The sequence below is a fragment of the Pholcus phalangioides genome, unplaced genomic scaffold (assembly GCF_987345545.1).
Source record: "Pholcus phalangioides strain wild (caught in Gottingen) unplaced genomic scaffold, Ppha-v1.0 ptg000007l_1, whole genome shotgun sequence".
Taxonomy (NCBI): Eukaryota; Metazoa; Arthropoda; class Arachnida; order Araneae; family Pholcidae; genus Pholcus; species Pholcus phalangioides.
The window spans coordinates 55,045,040-55,063,361 of NW_028301600.1; the positions used below are offsets into that span (position 1 = coordinate 55,045,040).

General features: G+C 32.9%; 1 protein-coding gene across 1 annotated transcript in view; it reads right to left on the reverse strand.

Annotated features, from left to right (window-relative positions):
• Positions 1-838: 838 nt before the first annotated feature.
• dsd (attractin-like protein dsd) overlaps positions 839-18,322 on the reverse strand; it is an 83,420-nt gene continuing 65,936 nt past the window's right edge. Inside the window, exons 19-24 of the mRNA XM_089233559.1 lie at positions 17,348-17,406; positions 14,237-14,401; positions 13,663-13,867; positions 12,856-12,934; positions 12,657-12,770; positions 839-6,761 (exon numbers count right to left, since the gene is read on the reverse strand). Of these exons, the coding sequence (XP_089089685.1) occupies positions 6,522-6,761; positions 12,657-12,770; positions 12,856-12,934; positions 13,663-13,867; positions 14,237-14,401; positions 17,348-17,406 (862 nt within the window). The 3' untranslated portion in view covers positions 839-6,521. The remainder of the gene's footprint in view (positions 6,762-12,656; positions 12,771-12,855; positions 12,935-13,662; positions 13,868-14,236; positions 14,402-17,347; positions 17,407-18,322) is intronic.

Here is an 18,322-nt window from a genome sequence, read left to right on the forward strand (position 1 = left end):
TACACTATTGTTTTGTGATTGGTCAGTTGATTCTATGGCTGGCAGCGTATTGTAAACAGTTGTTATGCTGGTAGAACCTGATTGGCCGAGAGATGTGGAGTTATCTGATTGGCTGTTGTCATCATTCTGTTGCTGGACCTTGAAGGGGAAGGTTCTTGTTCTTCTGAGAGCTGGTGTCCAGGATCTGCTCAATTTCAAAGTTTCTTCTCTTCTATTATAGCTGTTTTTGTGCTTGTATATTTCAATAGCCTCTCTGTAGATTCGTGGGAAGAAGTGGTCAACATTAGCTATTACCTGTGTTTTGCTGAACTGTACACTGTGGTTGTCGTAAAGCGCATGCTCTGCCGTAAAAGATAATAGAAAGATAATAGAAAGGTGAGTATGGATTCACTTTCACTGGTCATTTGAGATAGTTGTAAGTGCACAGTCTGACTCTACAATGAAGAAAAAAAGCAACTAGTTATCTCCCTACGGTAATGTGACCAGAAAGAAAATGCAGGTCACTGGCAAAAGAAATTTCAAAGTTGCAATGGAGAATTTATATAAATAGGTACTAATGTATTTTGCCAACCAATAAATTGAAAACGACTCAAAGGTAAAGATTACTGAAAAAAAAAATACAATATACAATAATCTAGTCTAGCAAAGTAATGGAGATCATCCATATCATTATATTTTTCAATATAAAAGTTCTTTATTTCCCAACAGTTTTCCCTAATTTTATGCATATTATACAAAATATACACACGATGGAAAAGCATGAGCAATGAGAAACTGATACTCTTATGCATTATTTTTAAGCAATCTCCAATTAAACAGTCATAAAAAACACACACACAAAAAAAAAACTTTTATGCGGAAAAAAATTACACATTAAAAATTATGATAAAAATGATTTTGCTTATGCATGTGAAAATTGTTAAATTATCCATGAACAAGACACACTAAAACAAAAACTTTTTTTAAAAATGTATCGAAAGTTATTAATATAGAAAAAATTAGTTATCACTAAATAATTATGTGACTGTGTTTTTCTTCTAATTACACATTATTCCTCCCAAACATTGAAAGCTTATATCATCAAATATTCAATTTTGTATGCACCTACATTACTTGAGCTCATATACTTACTTGGTTTGAATATGCAAATATTTCAAGCAAAAATATTCACATCAACATACGTATAAAACTGAGAAATATGTTAACTTCATATCATTTTATAGAGCAATTTTTTTATCCTTTCAATTTCCAACGTTGTAGACTTGGAATGCATGGGGTTAAACATAACATAAAAAGCCTTAATAAAATTGTTCACTCAACCAAACATGAAACTAAAACAGGACTGGACAAATTGCAAAAAAATCTAGGTTCCAGAAAAATGTTTTAACTGACGAAAAAAGTTCTAAATAATGCTTCTTTCGACTTTTTCAGGGAGTAGTGACCCTCTTTCACGTTGGCAGAGAGAGAGAGGCTGCTATAAATTCAAACATTTTGTGCTGCTTTCAGCCTGCTATTTAGCAACTACACAAAGAAATTTTTAGCTGCCATGGCAACCTGGCACCTGAGATTTGTCTATCCTTGAAGTAAAGTATAGGAATTTTTCATTTTTGAAGTGTTATAAATAACAAATTATTTTTAATGCAAGCATTAACCATGCAGAAAACAAAATTATTTATAACTCATAGTAGTTTTTTAGCAATAGAAAGACCGACATTTCATTATGCCTAAAAGAACAGATGCTGGTCAAAATAACTTAAGATTGATTTTTGCCACATACTCTTGATTTTCTTTTTATTGTTTAAATAAGTGGTTCTCAACCTTTTTTGACTTGCGGAGCCCTTTTCAGTATATGATTTTATGGCAGCCCTGTAAGCCTATTCTTTTATTTATTCATCAAAGTTAATGTTAATTTTTATTATTTAAAAATATTCATAATTATTTTTTTTTTTAAATTTACCATTTTTTTTAAATTTTATTTCCCTTGGGCAGACTCAGGGCTAATGGGGAGTCCACACAGAGTCCCAAAGGCTCTGCAGAACACTGGTTGAGAACCACTGGCTTAAATGTACACGAGTGCAGGTAAATAATAAAATATGAAAAATAAGATTTTTTCAAATAAAATTTCATAATTCATGGTCCTTCCAGGTAAAACTAGAAACATCTCGCCAATTTTTTTTTTCTCAACTGATGAGTTCAACGGCATGTTTCAGCAATTTTAAGAATTTTCTCATGAAATTTCAAAAATAATGAATAGTACCCTCTGGCTGTAGGCAACACAATTGTTCCAGACTGCCACGAAGCTGGGCTGGAAGAGATGTCGGCAACGGGATAAGTCCAGTGGCAAAGTTCTGGCATTCATTCATTCATTGTAGGCAACACAAATATCATGTTGCACGTATTCTATAAAATTTCGTGGGGTCTGCTATTATTGCATTCTGTATACATAGTAGATAAAAATACCCAGTGATTTTGTACAGAAAAATTCAAAAAACCCCCCCAGTTGGAGGGTTAAAAAATCTGGTTCACCATGAAAATGGAATGACAAGATTGAAAAGTCAAATGACCAGCTTGGTTTTTTTAGTGTCAACTGACATTTTATGTATTCACACTGCTTGTTAATCACTCTTTCTGAAGAAAAAAAAATTCATCCTCATTCTAACAAGATTATTAAGTACTGTGCTTCTCAAAATTAGCATGCAGGGCTTATGTTTATGAAAACATAATTTTAGAGCTTCCAGCACTTACCTTTTACCCTGATGTAGCACAAAATAGAAGCCTAAAAATTATTAATAAACATTATCTAATTTATTTTGAACAGCAGTCTATGAATAGCTATTTGTAATAAGAAAATGTGAATCAGTCACTTTAAGCAGGGTTTAGCATCTTGTGTTGAGTTAAAGAGGTTTTGCTGCGCTGAATTTAGTATTATGCTAACCATTAGAATAATAAATGTCAAATTATTGGGGTAGTTGAGTTATACGCATATCGGGTGATCAAGATTCGACTGTATATAGATCAGCTTTAAGCTCTCTTATATAATTCTGATTATATTATTCAGTACATTAAAAAAAATGAAGGTAAATAGAGGAACATTCAGAGGAATCACAGTAATAATTTACACAGTTAATGTTCACAAAATGATCATTTTGTGGAAAAACACCACTGTAAAAAAAAAACCATGACTAAATGAAGTGAGTACCCACAAGAACTATACAAGAAAAATACAGACAGATATGAAAAATAAGTTTGAATAAATTTCTAAATGTTTTATAATATAAAAAAATAAGGCATGTGATATTAACAAAATAAAAAATAAAATATTGTTTAATTTGATTAATATATGATATACATAATAAACTTTCTAATATCAAAACCAAAATTCATCAAAGAAATGTGAAAATAACAACAAATACATGATTGGAGATGAAAAAAAATATATACATTTTCCAAAATATAAAAAGGTGGCTCATTTACCCACATGTATTATATTTATCAATAATATACTCTAACAAATTTATACATATCTTTTACAATTTTTACAATATGGGATTATGAATAAAAAATTGTTTTATGTTTAAGAAAGATGAACTGTGGTACATCACCATTAGTATGATGTCAAGAGCAATCTTTGCTATCAATATTTTATTATTATACGCAAACCCAATAATATTATATCACAGTACAAAATGCATCTTTAGCTTGAGCAACAGATGATTCTGATTTTATTTCATGTAAATCTCCACAGCAACCAGAAGTCTCCACTATTGTTTTAAATGTGGTTTCAAATTTATAGGGTTTTTATAATGTTTATAATACTTTTGTCTAGAGTAGTATTTGAATTCCTGATTTTTTTCACATTGACAATACCATTTGATGTAACTTTTTTTTCCTCTTGGTAATATGAAGTGAATATGCAATAAATGTGACTCTTTTTACTTGAGTAAAAATTACAATATCTAATCCATTCAAAAAAATGAGAAAATTATCTAAGAAATTTAGTGAGACAAATTATGAAATTGGTTCAGATTATTATATTTTAAAAAAAAATTCAAAAAACAAAAAATTCATTTCATCATGCAACTACCAATAAATACACATTTATGTGTAGAATAAGACATACACTTTAGAGACATTCTTGAACAGCTATCATACAAACATAAATGTTGTAGTATTTATGCAATGAAATAAAAAGCAGTGTTTGAAATTATGAATTATGATTCACTCATAAAAATAAAAACTGGGCATGCCCATATTGTTGGCAAAAATATGGGCTATTTTGGCCTTCAGGCATATCACAATGAGATTTTTCTAACACACACATGCACACACTTTAGTTCAACTTCCATAAGCCTGCAATTCCATAAACCCTAGGATATAGCCACAACTGACTACGCTTAGTTTAGGCTCAGTAGTCAACGCATTTCATTTCTACCAAGTTCAAATCATATAATTAGCATCAATACCATGTCATTAGAATAAACTAAAGGTGATTAGTTTCTTTCAGCTATAAAAAGAGGCCCAAAACTTGGTGACTGAATAGCAAAGTGTTGAGAAATAATTTATCCATTTGCATCCTACCTCCATTTTTCCCATCTCACCCCAGATTGATAAGGAAAAATTTTTTTACGTACTGTACCAGTGAATTTTTTAGTAATATTAAAATGCATAAATGTGTATCATGCCATAATTCTTTTTCCTACCATTTTTTTCAACAAAATATGCATAAAATTAGAAATCTATGTGTAATATCAGCAATAAGAGTTTAAAAATGATTTGCACATATTGACTTCACAAGGGGTATATTATAATACAGTAAAGTACAAAGAAATTGAATAAAGTATGTCAAAAGCATTAAACATAATGCCGATGAAACAGTAGCGATGCTAAAGAACAATGCTATTCAAAGGCCGGAATTGTACTATAAAAGTTTGATGAAAGATCTTATATAAAAATTTTATAATGTAATCCAAACACTATATTATTGTATTTCATAAACTATTGTATTTCATAATTTTTCCTTCATAACCAACTTTAAGAAAGTCAATTTTCTCATCTGTCATCGGGGGCTAACCTTTATTGAAAGTTCAAAAAATAAATAAATAAAATAGTGTAGCTAATGTAATGTAGCTTATGTAAGGTGTTCAGTGGTTTTAGAGGAAAAATTCATCACAGATTTTAAAAAATAAAATCTTAATTAAAACATCTGATTTTTGAAATTTCATCAATCACTCCAGCAATATTCCTTTTGTTACATGGTTAGAAAGTGATAAATCAAAAACATTAGCAATAAATAATCAAAATGTTCATCAGTTATCTAACTTTTGTTATTTTAACACAATAAAATCTTGATGATTTACGAACTGCAAAAGTTTCAAATTGCTTGAAAAAAAATACAGAGATTTATTTTTTCTGTAACAAAAGAAATATAAAATCACTAAACTTAAGTTAATATTTTTCATTTCACATTGCAATTTTAAATGTGTGAAAGAAAAATCAAAAGTCTTTGAAGAAAAAAACTTTCATATTACAAGGCATGATCAGTTATGAAACAAGCTAATGTATCCTATTTTTCTGAAAACTCATTATGGATGACGTATAATACTATCATTTTCAGTTGTAATTGAGTGTTCCTGATGAGAATATTTTTATCAAAACAAGAAAAAAATGGTGCTTTGCACACCCCCCCCCCCTAATTTATTACAGAAAAATAAATTACAAACAATTGAGCTATAGCATGAAATATGGTCTCACCAGCTTTTTTTTATAGTTTCTCGTGCATTTATTGAGTATTTGTATGAAATGCTCAGAGCACTCAGAATCTCGAAGTACAAACAACATACATAATGAATAATTGAATAAATAAATAAGCTTGAGCTGGTTATTTCATAAATGCATAAAGATTAAGATCATATAAATTAGTTTAATTTATGTATTATACAACTTCAGTAAGAAAAAAAAGAAAAGAGAAGATCAATGCAGATTAGAAAAATTAATTCCAAAAGATGCTAATCTAACTCATGAAACAATAGAAAACTTTGTACAACAAAATTTCACAAATATGTATTGTTTTTCAATAAACATTGTGTTGACTATATTTTATATTAAAACTGTACAATAATATATTATAAACAGGCTTTCTCAATTTTATCACATATAAAATAGGCCCCATTTAAGCTTCAAGTCTGTACAAGGGAGGGGAAACAGAAACCTGAGCTACCAATTTGGTTCACAATAAGAAAGTAAAATTATAGGAACATACAACTTTTTCAACATGGCTCTTACCTTACAACATTAAAAAAAAACATTTAACTAACATTCACACTACTGCACACAATCACACAACAATAAAATATAAATAATATTAATATTTTACATACAAATACAGACACTTGAAACTGAAATAAATCAGTTCTGCTAGCAGCAGATTATTCTGCAACAAAATAAGGACTATAGTGCAACTTGTGATGATGAAAAAAACAAATGAAAGATTCTGATGATAACTGACTTTAAGTACAATGTTTCTATATACAGGTACTAGAATTCGAGCATGTTTTCCATGATTCCAGTTTACTAGTCTCTTTAATTACATCAGTATTTCCTTTACACAATGTTCCTAAGGATACTAATGCACTTGCAATCGCTAGTCCTGACTGTCCTGCCGGGGTAAATCCTTCATCTCCTGATGGCATTTGCACAATTAGGGATAAGACAGCTGCTTTTCCTCCAGAGCAAGGTTCAAGAGCAATGGGAGTTGGATGGCACTATATATTGAGAAATATTTTTCAATATTTTTACACGTACTACATACACAGAAATACAGTAAATTTCTCTAAAAAGATATTCAATATAACAATAAATCCCTCTAGATGCCGCTGACATGCTAAAAGGCGTGAAATACTCAGAATTTCGGGAAAGGATGCATAAAACTTTGGTTCACGAGTTCCTCAAACACGTTCTTTCATAGTTCCAAGAAAAATATAGAGAGAGAAAACCTCAACTTCTTTTTTCTTCTTTCCAGCACCTATCATGATCAGGTGACCTTGAAAAAGTAGTTTTACTACTTTGAAGTAGAAGCGAAGCATTTTACTGAACTGTATTGTATCGATGTACACACAGGTTGATGAATAATATGACAGACATCTGGTTGTGTCCCTGAATGAAAGGCTGTATACCAAATTTCAAAATTTCAGTTTCTTTTCCCCTGCAGGTTTTCTCCCCTCCAGTTACATACCGGAAATTACAGTGCTTTCGCTGCTATCTATCGGCATTCAAAGGCAGCATCTATATGCTGTAAATTCACCTTGATTTTTTGGCTATTTTAGCAATAACTGGAACTTTGCTTATTTTTGCAGGGGTCTGTCTAGACCATAGTCTCCCAAACTTTTTGTTCCATCGTCCCCTTCATCAGAAATTTTTTCCTCTCATCGCCCCCCTAACTCAAGTAAACCCATAGGATCCTATGTTAAATCAATAGGTTCTATTGCCCCCTTGGACCATTCCATCGCCCACCAGGGGGCAATATTGCCCACTTTGGAAAACACTGGTCTAGACTATTTAGTCCACACTTTTTGTAACAACTTCTCTTATTTTTGTGAGAAGGGTCATTGATTTTGTAAAAAATGAGAAGTTTTGTGAGAAGCAAAATAATCTAGTTAATTTATCACAAAACAAATGAAATGTCAAATTTATGGTTTCATTAATTTGCATTTTATGAAGGGTCCATTTTTCGGATCCAGATTTTTTATGAAGTGTCTGTGTTTCAGATCCAGACTTTTGTGAAGAGTCTGGAAAACACCTAAATTTTGGCAGGTCAGACTCTGGCTTTGGCATCATTTTTGGTGACAATTGGCAATTTTGCTGTAGTTTTATAAAGAAAATATGGTCGGCCTATGTTTATGCAACAGACATTAATTAATATAATAATTCAATAGTTTAAGATATTTTGAAGCAATATCCTAAGCGCAGTGTTTTGCAGCCAGATTTTCATGAATCCGTACTCACTTGATAATTGGTTTGTAAAATGGAAAGATCGTAAATGGGAGAGACGATGAAAAAGATGCAGGTAATAAAAAAAAAGAGTTGGTCACATGATTGTTTGATAATGAAAGAAATCACTTATGTTTGTTTGCTTCATCGTAACATTTGGCAGTAATTTCAGTTGCCACTGTTGTGGTCGAATGGTTATAGTGACGGACTCGTATTGCAAGGTTCAATTGAAAAATCAGCCAATCACCACCGTTGCCACAGTGGTGATTGGCTGAAGTTGGTTTTCTGTGGTTCCTAACTTCAAGGTGTGAATGCGAGTCACATTCTCCCAATAGTCTTGCCACAGAGAGCAACAGGCCTATAAAGGCACAATTATTCAATCATTGCACTTTAGGCAAACGGCAGCATTACACAGTAACAAACTTCACATCTGGTTCACAACACGTACTGGCACATTCCAACATGTACCAATTTGTTAGAAATTCCACAGAGAAATGTGGGCGAGATGCATGTATGGTATAGCAGCAGATTTTCACGCAACATCTTTTTTAAGCACAGAGATACCTCAGATATGCATGACCATGTCCTGTTTGAACATTGTCTCGTCACTCACCATTGTTGCTCCACTCATTTTTGCCCCAGTGGAACATATTTTAAGGAGAGGGGATTAAGTTCAGGGGGAAAACAAAAACTGATGGAAGAAATTCACACAAGAAAAAAAAATTCAAGCACTTATAAGCACTTGGAAAATGGATATTATTTTTTTCAAGGACTGTACGAACCCTGTACAGTGAATTTATAGCATGAAACACACAAAAACATTATGAGAATCGTCCCGGGGACCATGGCAGGTGGGTCTGGTGCCCCGGCCTCTGGAATGGGGGGGGGGCGCCAAATTCACCATTTATAACTGCTTCTTCTACATTACATGGGGCACCAAAATGCATGCTTGCCCCATTTGAAAAAGTATCTAGTTGCGGTCCTGGATAGATGGCACCACCTACTGAACACAAAACAGCAAACGCTGGGCACCAGGGTTTAAGCTACGGTCACATTTTTTGCAAAATGCAAAAGAAAATCATAGAATGCGAAAAAAGCAGCAGCCACTTTCGCAATAATGCGTACAGGAGGTACGCAACAAGTAGACGTCCAACCATCAATCATTACATTAACATTGCAGCATTTTGCTAAAGCTTTTCCCCCTATTTTCGTTTTTTTGCGAAAGGAATTTTTTATCCAGCTTAAACCCTGCTCGGCACACACATACAAGCACACTGTTAAGTTTCACCAACACAAATCTGACACAGCTCCCATTTTTAGGTGTGAAAATATGTGGCAATTACATGGTGACAGATCAGCGTGATGGACCATCAAAGGAGGAAAATAGGGAATCAGAAGATAAGTGTCAGAATCTTATTTGCTTTGAATTTAATCAGAAGATATTATTGAAAGAACTAAGGTTATTTTAACGAAATGGAAAATCAAGCAGAAGAGAATTTATAAATTGATTTATCAGTAAATGCATAAATGTGTGAGCCTAAGTATTAATTACAGTAGATCCTGCTTATAACGTTTTTAAAACTGTCATAAAAAATGTTGTAAACGGAAAAATGTTTATAAATGGGAAATCTTAATGAGAATTATTTGGAGAGTTGGGACCACAGAAATAAGTCATACTAAGTGGAAAAACATTCTAAATGGGAACGTTATAAGCGGGATCAACTATATATTTGTTTTAGATTTATTACATGTGCTAAATTCCATGTTAAATTCTTAATGTTAATGGGCTTCTTTGCAAGTTTTTCCTACTAGTAAGCAATAAAAGTAAAAGAACCCAGTTATAAGCTGGTAAATTATTTTTTTCAATGAACCTTTGGATAGAACATTTTTATGGAAATGAATTATTTATTTGATTCTAGAGAGATACCTCTTCCTCCTACCTAGAACATGTCTGCCACTTTATCTCAACAAAGAGATATAAGCAGGTGATCAACGATTTGGGCCATGCTGGAAAAAATTCAAAGAGATACCAGTGAATGATGGGGGGAAACATACTTTTTTTATGTAATTTTTTTAGAGAGGGACCCACGTTCACTCAAAAAGGACCCAGATTTTGCCATGACCCAGGTAAATTAGGAGTACAGCGACATCTCTGACAACAATATTTTATTCAAGACTTGTTTGGAAATGGCTATAGTCTAATGTTAAATAACTGCTTCTTGATGTAATGATAATTTCTCTACAACAACTGTTTTTTTCCGTCCCCAGAATATTGTTATATTGAGATTTTATAGTATATAAAAGATTCATGTAATAAACTTAAGTTTACATGTAATAAAAATGAAAACACATTTTCATTAAATTAATTAAAACTGGTGTTTATGAAAGAATGAGAGGATATTTGATTTTTTCACGCCAGTCATTTAATTTCTCTGACAGCTTATCAAATCAGGACCTACATTTTGAAATCATATGAAAGAGTCTGCTCAAGCATTTTCACACTCAAGCTGTAATTTGTCTTAAATGTCATTTTTATGTCTTAAAATATTTAACAGGGCTTTTGGCAACAAATTTTAACAATTATAGTTGAGGTACCAGAAATAAATCTCTGAAACTGGTACCTTTGTAAACATTTAGGAAATGAAAGAATTAAATAAGTGTGAAACAGGTCTCTCACCATCCTTTCCATATATATGTGATACCACATTTTTGTTATTTGTCAAACTACATCAAGACGAAAGAAAGAAAGGTGCTGAGGCAAAGAAAAAAACCTATTCCAGTTTTTGGATAAACAATAAAATGTTTCAACGAGGAAAAGAACAGAGAGAACTTGAATGTATTTCTTCCATCTACTCTAGACTGAGATATCCTACCTTTTTGTACGGGAAAAGGTCAATAGCTGACGTGTTAAATTAAGCTATGAATGATACCTTGTTACATCATTTACTCAAAAGAAAACTTGTAGCAGTAAATGCTCCCTTCAAGTTGAGTGGGTGTGTTTGATGAGCCAAACTTGACTGAAACATTACGGGGCACACAAAATCATTGTATACACCACTGACATACATGGTGATCTCTACATATAATCATATCACACAGAGAAAAACAGGTCCATGCACATGAAAAAAAAATTAGAAGAAATACAGTTTGCTTAGATAACAAAAATTAAGAACTAATTTTCTGTTAAACTGATTTCTGTTAACTGATTGCATTAGTTGCTTTAACACACAGAATATGATGAATTTACCAGATTTTTTTAATTTTTATTGCTACAAGGAGTGCTGAACCTCATTAATATTAATTCATGACAACCATGGATTCATGGAAACCGGGAGGAAAAATTCAAAAAAGAGCCTGATATGTTCAGCACCTTAATTGACAATTTTCTTAAAATTTGTGCAGAAAGACAGTGGTTAACAAGTATTTGGACAGTTCAATATCTGATTCATTTCCTTACTTATGTAAAAAAGTTCATCTAAATTCCTTGAACAATTAAAACCTCAGAGGATTTCAGTTCTTTTAAATGAATAAAAAAATCTCTCCCACTCTTTGCTTCTCTTAGGCAGGATTAAACTAGATCTTTTATAAAACTTGAAAAATGTAACCAATAAACGCATTGGCTAGATTTGAGCGAATGTAACCAATAGGCTGTTGGTTGTTTTTTCAAGTTTTGTAAAAGATGTTTTATCAAACAGAACTTTTATCATGTAATCACGCAGCCTTACCCTCTCTTCATTACATATGAATCAATTTATCATATTAGTCATTGGCAAAATGACTCAAAGAGAAGCTTGAAATATAGAGATACTTGTAGTTGATCAGTTCTTGTAGATACATTCTTTTTCATTGTATATCATAATGCATTTTGCATAATTTACCATGGACGTCACATGGCTATCATTACCCAATAGCAAAAAGTGTCTTGAAAAAAAATAATTTGAGGTGCTTCCAGACAGCACACACACTCTACCAATGTGTGTTAAATTCAGTAGCTCCTGATACTAGCTCATGGTTTCCGAGCAATGTTCCTCTTATTAGTGCAAAAAATGTAACAATAGGTGGCTGCTGACCTCACTCCTGGCCACAGAAGATGTTGAAGATGAGTGAGTCATTGGTGAGTAGTTTTTCCTAAGGTATAGCATAAGAGTCACTTGATCAAAAAATGTTTTTGAGTGATGTTTTGTTAATTAATTAATGCAGCAGTTCTCAACCTTTTTTGACTCGCGGAGCCCTTTCTGGTATATAATTTCTATGGAGGAGCCCTGTAGGCTTATTTGTCCTTCATTCATCAAAGTTACTGATTTATTATTATTACTCAAAAATACTTATTATTTTTTCCAAATTTACTGTTTTTTTGTATTTTTCTCAAGCTGCCGCAGAGCCCCTGGGAAGTTCACATGGAGCCCCAAGACCAAGTGCTCCGCGGAGCACCGGTTGAGAACTGCTGAATCAATGCATAGTATTTTAAAGTTAATTTGTTAGTCTGAAGTTGAAAAAGTTTTTTCTAATATTTTTAATATGGATTTTTAATAAAATATAAGTTTTTTCTCTGATGAGTATTCAATAGACAGCTCAGCATTATTTTCCTATCATACCAATAAATATATATCTGTAAAGACAAAAATATGCACCAAGAACTAAAAAACATGTTAAACAATGTGATACATCACCTTTCTATGTTTTTCATCAACTGGATGAGCTGGCAGCATTGGATTTGAATCCAATTCTACAGCAACTCCAGAAAATGGTCTGCTTGCCATTTGCTCCATTTCAACAAATAGCCGCTATAAAAGGAAAAGAGTCCAATATCTTAATCAACCACACCAAATCATGCTTACATCAAATATATGAATGATAATGCTATCTTACTCGTCGTCTTCTGTACAGGTCATACTTCTGTTTTATTTTCCACATTATAGCAGCCATGATGAGAAGAGAAAGAAAGCAACTAAAAGAAATAAATTACTTTTTACAACATGAAACTTAACTATTAGTAAAGATATTTTCATGAATACAAGCAGGCATAAGTATTCAATATGAACTAAAGGCAATAAAATAAGATTTTCGTTCTATCAAGAGAAAAATATCTAAAAATAAACTGAATCACAATCATTTTTGATTAAGCAATCAAGAAAATACAATACAAATACAACGCCACAACAGGCAAATTGCCCAACGAGGTGGCTGACTTAAGAACATCATGGATCTCCGAGCCATTTTTTGGAGGCCCTACCTACTACTGCTACACCACACATGCACCCCCGCCCACACCCCCCCCCCCCGCGAAACCCCCAACGAATCGGTACATGCGGGAATGTGCGTGTACGTGTAGTGAAACCAGACGTGAAGTTTTTTTTTGTTTTGTCTGTATTGCTTGTTATGTGTAGTGCTGCCATCTGCCACCAGTTTTTTTTCTAACTATGAGTGAAGTGTTATGATTGAATGATTTATCATTGTAGGACTGTTGCCCTCTGTGGCGAGACTTTTTAACGGGGAGATCGGCTGGCATTTGCGCCTTGAAGTTGGGAACCACAGAAAACCAACTTCAGCCGACCACCACTGTGGGGTTCGAACCCGGATCCTCGCATCGCGAGTCCGTCACTATAACCACTCGACCACCACAGCGGCAAAATGTGACATTGTAATAGAAATAAAGTTAGGAATAAAATAAGTTACCTGGAAAATGTGATGAAAAACTGAAGCAAATCTAGTTGCCTGTGCTGTGAAAATGATATCTGCAATACAAAAGGTGTGCTGAAGCCAAATACATATACATAAAATGTAGAATTGTCTTGACCAAATATATGTTCGTCATGAGAAAATCTCAATTTAAATGTGCCGCACTTATGATTTTCATCCAAAAACTTTTCAGGTGAAGAAGCTGAGAAATAAATAAAAATAAAAATTACTTCTTTGCATAATTAACATATCTGAAACAATATAGATTTTAAAAAGTATGCTTCTGTTATTACATGCCAATAGAAATAAAAGTCTGTACTTCACAAACATTGTGCCATTATTTCACATGGAAAAGATCAATACTTATGACGTAACTGCTGATAATTCTTTTACTGCACATGTGAATTTATACTACCCTATTTCAAACACTCATTGTTTTATATCAATATTTACTATGATGGGTGTCACCCATAACATGAGTGAAAAGGTTACATTTACTATTATCATAATTCTAATATTTGAGGAAAAATATCAAATTAAAGTATGGAAAAACAAAATAGCATAGACTTACACGAAGCAAAGGAAATGTTCACTAAAGCTGAATCTGAACATGATATTGTGAACTCCACATCAACATCAGGTTTTACTGGGATGTTCATGAAATTTATGTTTGTATAATGACGGTCTTCTGGCTTTGACAAATTGAATGTGTACTGAAAGTCAATGGACAGATTATCTGAAATTATTCAAAAGTAATTATTAGTGCTTGGTTTTTAAGTAAATTGGAACTTTATACGCTATCTGATTATGTGGGTATCCAGCCACCACTGAAATTTAATAGATATGATCAGTGGCTATGCAGCTGTTTCTCTTGGTAAGGACTGAAGGTCCTGTACTACTGTCATCAGAACTTTGCCACTGGACTTATCTCATTGCCAAGATCTCTTCCAGCCCAGCTTCGTGGCATAGTCCATAACACTTTATTTTGAGTCAAAAAAATAAAAAATAAATAAGAAACATGCACAACATATTTTCCCCAGACAATTAGGTACTGTCGCGATTAATAAATTTTGTGGTGATTACAGACGAGATGGGATTGGTAGTCAGAGAAAAACGTTCTGGGATTTCGTTAAGGATGAATGTACATATATTAGAATAAAGGTACATTTTAGAACCAATTGGACAAGGCCTATGCCATCTCATCTGTTATCTTACACTTGTCATATTATATACATAGGATACAGCAAACACTAAAATCTTATTGTATAATATAAAATTCCTGGTAAGGACTGGGACATTTGGTTCTTGTGCATGACACTGAACACAGCGCTGTATTGCGATATTATAACAACTTTAGTTTGTCTACACTGCAAAAAAAAATTGCCAACAGCCAGTACCTGTTTCAACATGAATGGGAACCAGCCCATGTTATTCATGTTGTAATATTGAGGTATCCAGTAATCAGAGAGTGTACATGTCAATCAATTTCTATTAGCAATCAATTATTTGTTTCCTTCATCAATTTCAAGAGCAATGTGGATACTTTATCAATCCATATTAAGGCTGGTTCGATTAATCTAACAGATTAATGGATCAATTATTAACTGTAATTATTAACAGACATCTATTTCTTACACTTTAAAATTGGAAAACAGATAGCATTTCACAGACAGAAAACACATATCTCTGACATCATGAACATATTAGGGCCACTCACACAGCACTTTCCAGCATGCACCAATTCCTTGGAAACACCCATGTTTATGAGCTGTGTTAATACCCATGTTTGCCATAGCCATAAAAGAGCTTTGGTCAGCTCTGACTCATTTACCAATGTAATCACTGACAGAGTTTAAACAATAATCTTAGGTTACAAACATCACCTGAACCATATTTGTAACCTGAGATTATTGTTTCAATGATGACAGTGAATACAGCTGTTAGAGTTGTGTGGTCTTTCTCAGAACCAATATTTCAATTCATCCCAAAGCTGCTTTGTGAGATCTAGACCCCGACTCTCAGCAGGCTATATAAATTCTCACCACATTCATTATCACCATACCAGCTCTACACAGCTCATACTATGATAATTGAAGCTATAGTATCGATTTGAATGTTTTATAATACTATTCAAACTCAATATCTTTTATACTGATATTATCAAAATAAAACTAATAAATTCACCACAAGCTTTGAAAAAAAATCTTTCTTAAAATGTAAGAGTCGGGCCACTATCCCAAGAAATACAGTCATTATGTGTATTAGATGCATGTACAGTTAAATAAAAAAGGGTGATCCAAAAGTCACGCAACCCATTCTGAAATATTTTATTTTTAAAATGCTATCAAGAAATAAATCAAAAACTATATTAGTTTGAATGAAACAACATTCATGGACACAAAAACAAAGTTTGTTTCCAAATTTCACGTGTACAAAATGTGAGCCTTTTGCATGAATGCAAGAACATATTCTTTTTTCCAAGTTTCTGGTCACTTTTCTCAGGGTTAGTGCACCACATACCAATTTTGATCTAATACAGAAACTTTTCATGATAGACATGCAGATTTTTGATGCACCTAATTATGCTGTTTTAGCTGTTAACAGAACCTGTTAGATGGAACCAGACACCATCTGTAAAGAGCGCAGAATCAAGATTATCAATACTATTTTCATCAATGAAGAAGGGTCTGAACCATCTACAACAACTCAAACGTTCAATTTCATCAAGAGCTTTCAACTTCTAATCAACCCGAACACGATAGGCATTAAACTCCAATTTTTTCAGGGCTATGTGAGTAGTCCTATATGGCATATCCATCTGTGGCACCAACATCCTTACTCTCTTTGAGGGTGAGACTTCAACATTTTTTCCTTAAGTTTGTGCATTCCATGCTAGCTTAGTAAAGAGGGATGCCCACTTTGTCTGCAGTCTTCAACATTTCTAGTTTCTCGAAAACCTGACACCAATCAGAAGATTTTTGTCTTATTGGGCACAGGAACATTTGGGAATTCATTTTTGAACACCTCAATAGTGGTTTCAAATGAATGAATTGAAAAATATTGTTCAATCATAAAAATTCTTTGCTTCTGGCCAAAAAAAAATTTTGATCATGCAACAAACAAGGAGCCACTGATAGTGTCAGTGTGCATGGAAAATGAAATTTAAAAAAAAAAGATTATTTTAGATCTTGAACAGTATAGTGCTGCATAGAACAATATAGTCTATGAAAAGCTTTACATCTGCAATCAGTAGAATTTGAGAAATTAATTATTTTGTAATGGGTTGTGTGACTTTTGGATCACCCTGTAGTAGCTTCGTAGTCATTAAAATACTCAAGTTAGTTAAATTTATAAATCTTTCAAAAACTTTGTTTTAAAGAAGTGTTATATATAGTTTACAAGAAACTTAATAGAATGCTGGTGAAACATAGAAGCTTCTATTTAAAAGCATAACAGTTTTTATATTTTCAAATTTTAACCTTTTTCAACGTAGAATAACATGTGAATAGCGAGTGTCACCAAGTATAGAATAATCCACTTGTACAGTATGCAAAAAATCTGCTTCTTTATAGATGCATCATGATACAAAGCAGTGTAAGTTAGCATATTTTCAGCAGTAGTGCAAAATTCAAAAGTCTACTCAGGCTTAAGTGCTAAGGAGTTTAAATCTGATCAAACTCACAAAAGCAGGATCCATTTTCTTCTTCTGGATTCCCCACATAATGATTTGATTCATCACACCTGAAACAAATTTAATAAAATCAGGAAATAGAAATATTCCTAGAAATTTTTTTTCATAACTGTTGAATTTCAAATGTTAAATGATTAAATTAGCAGTTATTGATGAAAGAAGCTTTGCAAATGAATACAGTGAAATCTCTATAAATGGTCACTTCTATTTGAGAGAACCTCCCTTTGTGGCCAGCTTTTCTCAGAATGAGCAATAGGCTCCATAGAAATAATGCTAAAAGTACCTCCCCATTTAGTGGCCAGCTCTGTAGGTGGTTGGCAGCCAGCATATCCACAGCCACTTTCCATATAAATAAGGGCTGAAAAATTACTTTTGCTCATTTGGATCACAAGTTATCTTTCTGTCCTGGTATATTTTTCTAACTTTTCAAAGAGAAACGAAAATTGGAAATTTTCAGAAGAGAAATTTGGAAAGTTTTCTGTAGAAATTTTTTTTTTAAAAAACCATTCAGAAAATCTATTTCAGAGAATCAAGGGTTTCAACTCTTTTTCTACAAAATATTAGGAAAGTTCATCTCAAAAATAGAAAATGAAATCACATAAAATTTAAAAAATTAGATTGTCATCATTTTGCACCCTCATTACTTTACCTGATTATTAGATTTGTCTAAGTTAGACATATCCAATAATAACCTTAAATGGCCATGACTTTGCATATCAACTGCTTGGTCATCTTCTAGAGCAGTTTCCCAAAGTGGGCAATATTGGCCCCTTAGAGGGACGATGGAATAGTTCAGGGGGCAGTGGAAGCTACAGATATAACACAGGATCCTATGGGTTGGCTTGAGTTGCGGGGATAGAAGAAAAACATTTCTGAAGAAGGGGTAGTGGAACAAAAAGTTTGGGAAACTGTTCTAGAGTAATGAGGTGTAAAATAGAGATGTAAAATTCTCGAGAATAATCTTTA